We start from the raw sequence: 10,587 nt of genomic DNA, 5'->3' as shown, positions 1-10,587 counted from the left end.
GCTCTTCCAAGGCCTTCTTATGTCTAGTAGTCACTGCTTTGACTTCAGATTGTACCACCTTTGCTTTCATCTCAACCTGCTCTGCCACAGCCTGGGCCTGTTCAATACTCAGCTGGGGAGAAAAAAAAACAAAAACAAAAAACAAACACCAGGCTTAGGGCTCAACCAAACCAATTAGAAACACAGAGGACCACTGCTTACCTTTCACTATGCCTTCAGGTGAAGGCATAAAGTGACAACTCTTGATTTAGCACTAGGCCTTCACCCATTTCATACATCAGAGCCTGAAAACTGGCATAATTTTTAAAATACATCTATTACATGGAGTTTATGCCTTCGTTATACCACACACCAACACCACAGGTCTAAATTCCCAGTGCAATTCCAGCAAGCAGCTAGTATGAACTCAAGCAAGAGACTCATGCAGAAATTCATACTCATGTTTTCCCACATATAGACAACCCAGTTTGTCTTCTCCCTCAAAATGCTTCAGACTGTTGTTTAATAGTTCTGCTTCTAGTAAGAAATGACACTGTAGGGAACAGACTGTTTTACCTATGCATCTGAGCTGCACAGAAATACCCCTAACAAAATGTGAAAAGTTAGTCAATTTTATAAGAAAAAACCCACCAAAATTACATGTTTATCATTAAAAAGCATTCACAGTTACTCAGACCTTGGATAGAAACCAAATTCTTTCTAATAGAACCTCTTAATACCAGTATTTTAAATACATACTGTAGTAGTAACCTGCAAATATGCAGAATGCATCTGGAAGAAACACGTCTTCTCCCCTCAAAGAAAAAAATTGTTTCCTTGAAAAATCCTTCTCAAGCTGCTCTAGTTTCACAAAATATTACAGAAAATGGCATAAAACCAAACACGATACAGAGCAGGAAAATCTGAAGGATCACAGTTCCCGATGGAAAAGGTTCGATAGCATCAGTTAACTGAATCTTTTCAACGCCTTTGTCACACAGTGAATCAGCATTAACTTGCAGATGAAGTTGTGAACCTCTACGAGGTTAAAAAGACACTAGTTTATTAGTTAGAAAATTGTAGAACGAAATGATGGTATGAGAAGGTATTTAGCCTAGAAAACAGAAGGCTGAGGGGGGATCTTATCAATGTATATAAGTACCTGTAGATAAGGTGCAAAGAGGACAGAGCCAGGCTCTTTTCATTGGTGCCCAGCAACACCTGCACACACACTGTTACTTGAGATTTACTCTGTGGAATTGGAAGCACCAGTTTCAACCCTACGGTTTACAATGATATATTGCACAAAGCACTGGTGACATCTCTAATAGGATGGAGAGTGATACTGGCCATCTTTGGGGACCCGAGAAGTCACAAGTGAATAGGTACAGCTGCAAATAGGCTGTTTACTGTATCGGCCAACAGCAGGAAACAAAATAGTTGTTCTCCATTCTCAAATTTAGTAACCCAACGTGATTCTTTGCTAAACACAGGCTTTGTCTTCTGTTTCCCAAGCATGTGAACTAGCTGACCATCTCATTCACTAGCACTAGCACAATTACAACATACCATGAGGAGAGTACATCACAAAAGCTGCTTTTCTTTAAAAGGATTTGTTAAAAAGACTGTGCGGTTTCTGACCAGAACAAGAAATGCTGCTGCTTAACGTGTTTCCGAAAAAGCTGACCTCTTTGAGACAAGTTCTGCACAGGAAATGCCTGCAGAACAGCAGGAGAGAGTTATCATGGCAGAGCTGTGATATCTTAGAGTAATCTAAGAGAACAAGGGATTTCCATGTAAAGAAGGCTCCCAGAAGTTGTACTTTAAAGCTCTTGGCTTTTGCTTCAGATAGACAACTTGCCTATTGCTGTTCCCCACCACCACACCACTGCCTGCCACTGTGTTTGATGCTGGTCAGCCTTCCTAGGCTGTTCCATCCTGGTTTAGCAGAGTGCAGGATCATGTGAGTTTTACCAATACCTTGCCAATATCCTAGACAATATTAGAGCGTTTAGTGTTTTGGGCATCCTTCACTGATCTGAGCTGTTCAGGCAAGTAAAAATAAACCCAGATGATGACATGGCCCATGGCCCCCCCTAGAGGGCCACAACAAAAGGAAACCTCGCACACAGAGCTTCCAGTGGAGCACACAAGCACGTTTTCATGAACGAAAGCAATGCAGAAAGCTACTGCTACCAGCACACTTCAGAATTTCTTGCTCACCTCTATAAACCTACCCCAAATAGCAACAAACACTGAAAATAAACCCAGATGATGACATGGCCCATGGCCCCCCCTAGAGGGCCACAACAAAAGGAAACCTCGCACACAGAGCTTCCAGTGGAGCACACAAGCACGTTTTCATGAACGAAAGCAATGCAGAAAGCTACTGCTACCAGCACACTTCAGAATTTCTTGCTCACCTCTATAAACCTACCCCAAATAGCAACAAACAACATTCAAAACACATACTTTAGCAGAAGAGGACAATGGCATGCAGTGTTACCTGTACTTTCAGATTTCAAAGCATTTAATGAGAATTATTAAATGTGCAGGTCTCAGTTTTTATTCTCTGAACTCTTTGTACCAAACAGAAAAGCCTACTTTGTTAACGCCTCAAGGAAGCTATTCCTGTAATTCATACAGCATTTTACATCTTATTAGGCCTAGCTCAGCATAAACACCCCTCTATGCAAAGCATCACCAGCACCCAGGGTACCAGTGCCTACATACAACATACTAAACCAAACACTCCCTTCCAGGACAAGAAAGCAGACCCAGGCATGCCTGGCCAGTTCCTCCACACTCCAGCCAGTTTTGAGTTAAAGGTGAAAAGTAAAGTTGTACTGGACCCCAGGTGTCCTTTGCAAACCCCCTTTAGGTGGACATCTACATGACACACACACACACCCCCTTAGCTACATTTAACCACATGGGGGAAAAACTGGTAATGAGCTTGCCGCAGTGGCTCTGACATGGCAAACGATGCTACAACACCAAGCTATGAAGAAAGCGACTGCAAGAGCCAGAAGCAGTAAAGTAGCACTGTAGAACTTTGCTGCGCTTATCTGTGCTGACTACAGAGGGGCCAAAATCAGGACTTGCCATTTTGTAGAATGGCAGTTTTCAGCCATTTTTCACACCTCCTCTCCTTTTGGACATTAGGAATTGGAGCCTCAAGTTAACACAAAGCTTTCTACAATATGGAGTATTTAAGTAATGATTAAGTTGTAGGAAGCTTTTTTAAATATTCTTATGGAATATTCAAATGCAATGTTCTAGAAATATCACTACTCCCAAGCTTTCACTAGTGCTGCTTTTTCAAATGAAAAATTACAATCAGAAGCATACACTCCAGCAGAAAGAAAAACCATTACAAAGCATGTGTTCTGACGGACTACAAACAAGAACTGCAGAGCTACTGTAGAAGCCTTGATGCCCTCACTGCATGGTTTCCACAGTCCAATACTCAAATTAGATCAGTATGGCCACAGTCATGTCCACACAGAACACAGTTATTTAAAGAGGTTAACTTAGGTCTCTGAAAGAGCGGAGTCTGTTAATCCAGATCCTGAGCCATGCTGTTAGATTATATCAATTCAGTTCAGAAAATTATCCAGTTGAACAAACTGCAGCACAACACACCACTGTGGCAACACCATGAGATATGTAAAGGCTGCTTACAGTAACTGTATTGTAACTCATCAACGCTAGCTTGCATGCACATTTTTGAGAAGGTCCTTAGGATTTTTAATTCCATCCATCCATCTAAAGATGGGAAGGAGGTATAATTTCTCAGGTATTAATTCCAATATTTAAGTTTGCTAGTCTAAGTTTTCCAAAGACGGTGCAAACCTCTGGAGAGAAAATTCAAACTTGAAAGCAAACTTTTGTTTTCTTTAGAGGAATCCTTTGGTATTTCAGGGGTGAACAGACCCCAGGTAACTGCTAAAGAACCTTAAATATGCACTTCCCTACCTCAACATGGAGGTTTTACACTTTAAACACTAAGGAATTTAAGAGGAAGTTAATCCTACTTAGAGGAAAAAAAATGTTGAGATGCATATTCTCTGGTAAACCCTTTCTAGCATTTACAAGCACGTTAAATACGAAAAACTGAAGGAAATCTTTCCATATATCTCAAGTTATCCCTCTTCTACCAAATGCTAAAAGTGTTCCATCCACAAATAGTTTGTTTTCAGCTCCTTATGGTAACAAAAAGATATAGAGAACTTGTAACTTTTCCAATTACTTATTACTGTTTCAGAGCGGGATAAAACAACCAGGACATAACAGCCAGCTTTCTCCAGCATCAGGAACTGGATATAAACTTCCTAATGTTCTTACACCAGAAAAATCAATTGGAAGATCCTATACAAAGTATAGCTGCATTAAGATACTAGGATTAATGGGCTTAGCAGTGGCTTTGCAGTAATATTGGTGCAGCTATAGCACAAATCACAGTAGTTGGAACAATTTAAAGGTTTCGGTCTAAATAGTGTAACACACAAATTCTCACTTAAATAAATATTCTCAGATAAAGAGAATTTTTAAAGAAGCTTTGATGGAGGGAGGGCTAGAGGCCAGGTTAACTCATGTCAGATGCCAATGAACAATCACTTTGGTTTATACTGAAAGAACAGACTTTTTGCCTAAAGTTTTAGGCAGAACAGTAGTTTGGACAGTGACACATGTCAAATCCATCTCTCCTGATAAACATCTGCTCATATGTTACACTAAGGAACTCACTAAAACACAACACAAAATAATAACTAGAAGTACAAAGAAATCCAGCCTCTGTTAACATAAATCCTAGGAAAAAAAGCACAATTAACTCCATTTTGTTTACAAATCTTCACTTCAGGTTCTCAAACCTGCAAGCCTGACTTCAAAGCCACACAGAAGGGTGCCTGAGCTAACTGGATGCGACAACCCCAGAACGATCCCTTGCAGCACAGTGGTGCCATCCTTCTCAGGTATCGACCTCCCGGCAGCACGGATCCATATGGCAACCCACAGGGAAGCTTCCACTCAAGGGCAGAGGCTCAAGGCAACAGATCAGCTTCCTCCTCCAGCTGGCCAAGTTTCTTGCAGTACCCCCACCCCCACCCCTAGAATAAAGGTGTTAATCACTTCATACCACCTCCCCTGCAATTTGGGAGAGAAGAGGCATTGCCTTAATGGCTGACCTGCCTTACCGCCAACTCTTAAACATTTCGTGCTGGTAGATATTCGTGCGGGTAGATAAGAGTCATTCCCCTCTGTATTCTGCACATGACCCGTCTTGCTGCAGGCTTCCACATCTAAATTAATGCACTGTCAAACACTTCAGAAAAAAACCCAAACTATAGGCTCAGCTAGGAGAGAATTTGTTTTCCAATAAAACCACTTAAGACAACTGACATGAACAGATCAAATTGTATTTTAACACATTCACCTGGAAATTGGCCTTAAATGGGAAGGAGCACCCAGTGCTTTACTGTTACGCAAGTGCATTAGATTACACACACATACATACATATATACAATTACACATGTATAGATGTATTTTAAGAACATGACATTTTGAAAAAGCCATCTATCTTTCATCATAACAGATTTACGTTCAGTTTGTGGCCCAGTCCTTGGAAAAAATTCTGAAAGAAGACAGCTAAGTGTGCACTTTCGTGAGGTAAAACAAGGCAGCAGAACGAGCTCCCCATATAGCAGGGCAGCAGTCCTGCTTCCTCCCCCCCAGTCTGTTAATCCAATGTCAACTTTGGCTTTCATATATTATCCTGTGAATCAATTCAAATCAAAAGGCTAGAAAAAGTATCCCAGCAAGGAGGATAGTTTTCCACTGAGACAAGAAAGAGGTTCTACAAGCAAGAGTTGGGTGCTTCTGCTTCATTCCCTGGCACCATTGACAGTCCTTGTGGCACTGCAGCAACCCAGCCAAAAGATACCACAGAAGGTCACCCTTTCTGCTGGATCAGCTCACCCCTCAATTTAGGGGCAGGCTCAGAAACACATGATCCAGGCCAGGACCAGCACAGGGAAGCTGTCCATTGCTGCAGAACATCACTGAGAGACCAAAAAAAAAAAAAAAAAAAACACAAACCCACAAGCCTTTTGCTGCCAGGATTACTATTTCTTATAGAAGACTTCAACTCCTTTGAAAAGTGAGGTTGGGACTTTTCAGGAGTGACAGACTAGATCAGGCTTCAGTGGATCAAGAGGCTGAAATGTATCCCAACTCACAGCATTTTCCTTTTTTTTTTTTTTTTTTTTTAAAAGTCTGAAAAACAGTCTTTCCTCCAAAGCCACAGGAAGAGCTTAAATAAACATTTCTTCCTAAAAGCCTTCAACTTTGGTTAACCAGATACTCTCCAGCCAGTTGACTCATGGCTTGATTTCCTCTCATGCAACGCCCTTCAAATTCTACCTTTTCCCCTTTACTCTCAACTACCCTTCCTCATTCATCCTCAACATCCTAAATGTCAGAGAGCTATCACTTTCAGAGCCTATTAAAAAAGAGTTACTAGTGCAGCAGTATGAATCAGTCCCACTAAAAAGTGTTACTACACCATATTACTTTTCAAGCCTCAGAGCTCCAGTCTATGTTCCTCACATTGCTGCTTGTACTGGCATTTAATTCCCTGTTGACTGTTTTTAACTTTAACAGTAGCACTCAAGCCAATTCTTTGAATTTAGAGCCTAGTTACTTTCGAGTTTGTTTTAAATTCATGCTGACATGCTGTCTCCTCCCTAGGATAAATATACAGCTTCACAGCCCTATCATCCCAAGAGCAAGGAAGGCTCTACTCCATGGAAACTCTCTTATGCAGCAGGCTCACTGCATCACCCTTTGAGTCAGGCACCTTTGCTTTTAACTGCATCACATGTTCTTCTAGTTGTTGCTAATGTTGCTAAGGTAGCAGTTGTCTTAAGTTGTACAGTCTTCCCACTCCTGCATGTGCAAACACAGATTACCATCACCTCAACTTTATCACCTGTACAGCAGTCCAGATTAAAAAGCCCACTAAACAAGTAAGACAACCCAGTTCTTGAAAAGCATAGGTTATTTTACAGAATCTTTATACCAGCTGCCCAGTTAACACTTCCAAGACAGCCTCTTAACCTGGATGGACTGTAGCTAGACCAGGGCAAAACTGCACATACTAAGTTCAGTTGAGCTGCTTGTTCGAGCTACATGAACATAGCCAATACCACCCACCCTTTACCTGTATGTAGCATCGTAAAGTAGTCAGCTCACCATAATGACAGGAGCCTCCAACGTAAAAGCCAGAAGAAATAAACAAAGTAAACCCAGTAGGAAGTAAGCAGGCACAAAAACATTCATGCGATAGTAGTAGAATGGTACTGAATGATATTCCGCTAGTTTCTACTCTAAGAGTCAGTGCCGCCTTAGATGATTTATCTGCACCAGTTAGATGATTAAGAGTCCCAGAGGTCAAAAGCAGTGATTTAATTACTAACAGACAAGCCCTTGTCTAGGACAGTCTGGAGAAATTCAGAACACTGCACCAGTGAGGTTCTTTAAATTTGTATAATCCCTTTCTTCTTCCTCATTTTGGGGACATGTTAAATGTTTTGGTATGGATACTGCTGAAGAGCCTTATGAGAGCAAACTTAAAACAAATCATGGAAGAAGCTAAAGTTTGCGAGATTCTGTCTAAAGATGGAGTTTTAAATTAGCCATCCAGCTCCAAAAACTTGATGTTTGCTGTTCTGTTGTAACAAGTTAACATCACAAGCTAAAGGGAGACATCAACAACAGTTTAATATCTATACCATCATAATACTTATCGTTTCATTCCACTGTCAAAGATTTAAGGAGAGAAGTTAACTGCTCCTGTCCCACTGAAGAAGCTTACTTAAGACTTCTAGCTATCTGACAGGCTAAAAGTTATGGCTTATTCTCACTAACCAGTAAAGTAGTAAAATTATCACATCATAGAAAGGGATCCAACTTCAAAACAGACAGTCCCCAAGACACACAAGCCCTACTTCTAGTAACCTGCACAGAACACACAGGAATTCCGTAGTGCTGCAGGAAAGTGAGCTAGAAGAGGCTGAAAGAGCAGTCACTGCCAACAACAATGGAAGAAGAGACTTCACTAAACTTAATTAGTTAGTAAGAAATTTGAAAAGACTCGCTTAAATCCTCATCTACTAGAAAAAAAGCAATGATGGGTAGCCAATGGGTTCAGGTTTTTTGGTTTTTTGGGGGGGGGTTGTTTTTTTTTTTTTTAATTAGTACCACACGTGCCAGGAAAGCACACCCAATTCATAAAGTAAGTTTACTTCGTATACATGGCATTCTACCAACGCTTACTCAAAAAATCTTATTAATTAAATCACAGTGTCGACTTTCAGAACATCCAGCTCAAGTGTAGAGCATTTGAGGCTAACAAAACAAGACAATAGTAGCATGGACTGTAGCTTCCCACAATGCTTTCCTCATCCAAAGTCTCTCTATACAGGCAAAACTACTGCTGATATCATATACCACTTACTACTTGATATTACTCAGCAAAAGTAACTATCTACACATTAGATTAGACTAATTCCTTATGTAAATTTCTTCTGTAGTTTGAAGCACTGTACTACCTTCCTTCCAGTCTTTGCCTGGTATTTACACGTGCTTTATAAAACATAGGTGAGGTAGAAAGCAATAATAGGCAGTTATAGTAGACACCTGTGTGTACAGAGATAGCTTCAAATCCTTCACACAGGCATGCTAGAAGTTTCACACTAATCCAACAGCCAATTAGTATTTCATATATTTGGTGGCAACACCGAAGACATAACCAGTCATAGGTAGTTACAGTGCTAGATGCTGCACAGGCATGAAAGACAGGCATGAAAATAAGTTTCAGTTGTAAAAACAAAACCAGGCTTGGCACTGCTATACAAGATCAGAACTTTCCTCAAAATGCTTCACGCTCAAGTGCGTTTGTACAGACTTTCATATATATTGTGATTTACATGACAGAATTATGCTTCAAGAATGCAAAATTCATAACAGCACTTTTGTTTTCAGCTCCACAGCCACTTCTGTCAGAGATCTGAGAGAACAGAAGGGGTGAGAAGACTGACAGCAGAAGCAGAAAGCTTTTTGCCTTGACACCTTGCCCTGTAACAGACAAGCTGTGGGGGAAAGAAGCGGGGGGAAATTAAGTACTCAAGTTGGGAGTATCTTACTTGAATAGCCTGTCGTCCTTGCTGAGCATCTGCCAGGAGCTGAATGGTGAGAGTCCTGGAGTCCTGGAGGGCATCTTGGAGGTAGATAAAGCTGTGACCCACATGTCGTCCCATGGTACATTCCCGGCATATGGGGACAGAACAAGTATCACAGTAGAAATGCAGTACCTAGAGGAAAAAAAAAGAAAAACACAAACCACCAACCTGTATCACTATCTAATGAAGAATTGAAGAGAAAATTGTGCCAGGATGAAAAAAAAAAAATCCAGCAGCTCAACTCTAAAGGAGATGGTTAGAGGCAGTAGAAATAGGCAAAGACTTCACAATAGTTTCTCTACAGAGGAAGAGCTATCTCTCCCAGTAAGCTCCAAATAATACTCTAACAGTTAGATGGAAGTGTCATTGTTTTCTTTGCAATACAATACTAGGAAGAGTGTCCACATCAGCTTCTCTTAAGAGCGGAAGCCATCTGCCAACACTTGCAGACTGGAGATGTCATCTATGGCAAGCTTCAGGTGAAGACTTTTCCTGCATACATAGACACCACATTCTCTTAAGTGGGTCATTTAATAACCACTGCACTGAAGAGCTGCAGCACCAGCCCACCCACCTCCCAGAAAGTGAAAACAAAGTATGTATGCCTGAGAACCATCCTCTATATTTTTCAAAACACACAAATCCCTTATGTTCAAGGTAGTGACAATATTAGGCAGGACTCCCTTCTGTCACTGCCAAGAGCAAAGCACAAAACCTTTGCTTTGTCATAGTGTTTCTATGCTGTTGTTTCTTAGAGATGCTGGAGTTGAAGGAGAACACAACTGGAACATTAGCACACTCAGAGCATTTGAATGCTACAGTGAACTGTGGGTAACCACTAAAACCCCATTCTATTCATAAAGCACTTAAACACCCTATATTGAAATCACAATGAAAGTCTTGCACCAAGATGTTAGCCTAAGAAGCTGGATCCATTCATCAGCCATAACTGTTCCCATTCCACCCAGTAGAGGGAAGCAGCACACACACAAATAGCATCTTCCATGGAAGCATGTTTTCTTAAAAGGAAGTAGAAATCAGCTGTTTTGTTTTCAACCATGCAAGTAAAGGAGTACAACACTTCAACACAAAGTTCTGCATTGCAAAAGTCTTGCTCTTAACTCTAATTTTTGTTGGAGTGTAAAGTTAGAAAATCTAGATTACCGTGGAAGAATCAAAAATCCTTGAATACAATGGCAAACACGGTTTCATACAACAAAATTTTTCCATCGCCAGCAACTTGAAATCTACCTCGCAGAAAGGAGCAAGAGCAGAACAAAGATTGGGCAAGTGTTTGATATGCCTGTCTTCTCACAGCTGTCATCCAGCCACTCCCGATTCCAGCTAACAGTTCATGATATGGTG

General features: G+C 40.8%; 1 protein-coding gene across 1 annotated transcript in view; it reads right to left on the bottom strand.

The window, feature by feature from the left end:
• TRIM71 (tripartite motif containing 71, E3 ubiquitin protein ligase) overlaps positions 1–9,599 on the bottom strand; it is a 13,966-nt gene extending 4,367 nt beyond the window's left edge. The window contains exons 1-3 of the mRNA XM_009891969.1: positions 9,584–9,599; positions 9,187–9,356; positions 1–112 (exon numbers count right to left, since the gene is read on the bottom strand). The exon at positions 1–112 is cut by the window's left edge and continues 44 nt beyond it. Coding sequence (XP_009890271.1) covers positions 1–112; positions 9,187–9,300 — 226 coding nt within the window. The 5' untranslated portion in view covers positions 9,301–9,356; positions 9,584–9,599. The remainder of the gene's footprint in view (positions 113–9,186; positions 9,357–9,583) is intronic.
• Positions 9,600–10,587: the final 988 nt, after the last annotated feature.

The sequence above is a fragment of the Charadrius vociferus genome, unplaced genomic scaffold (assembly GCF_000708025.1).
Source record: "Charadrius vociferus isolate BGI_N301 unplaced genomic scaffold, ASM70802v2 scaffold349, whole genome shotgun sequence".
In the NCBI taxonomy this organism is placed as follows: domain Eukaryota; kingdom Metazoa; phylum Chordata; class Aves; order Charadriiformes; family Charadriidae; genus Charadrius; species Charadrius vociferus.
The sequence above is the reverse complement of the archived record's forward strand: the minus strand, read 5'-3'. Positions and strand labels throughout refer to the sequence as shown.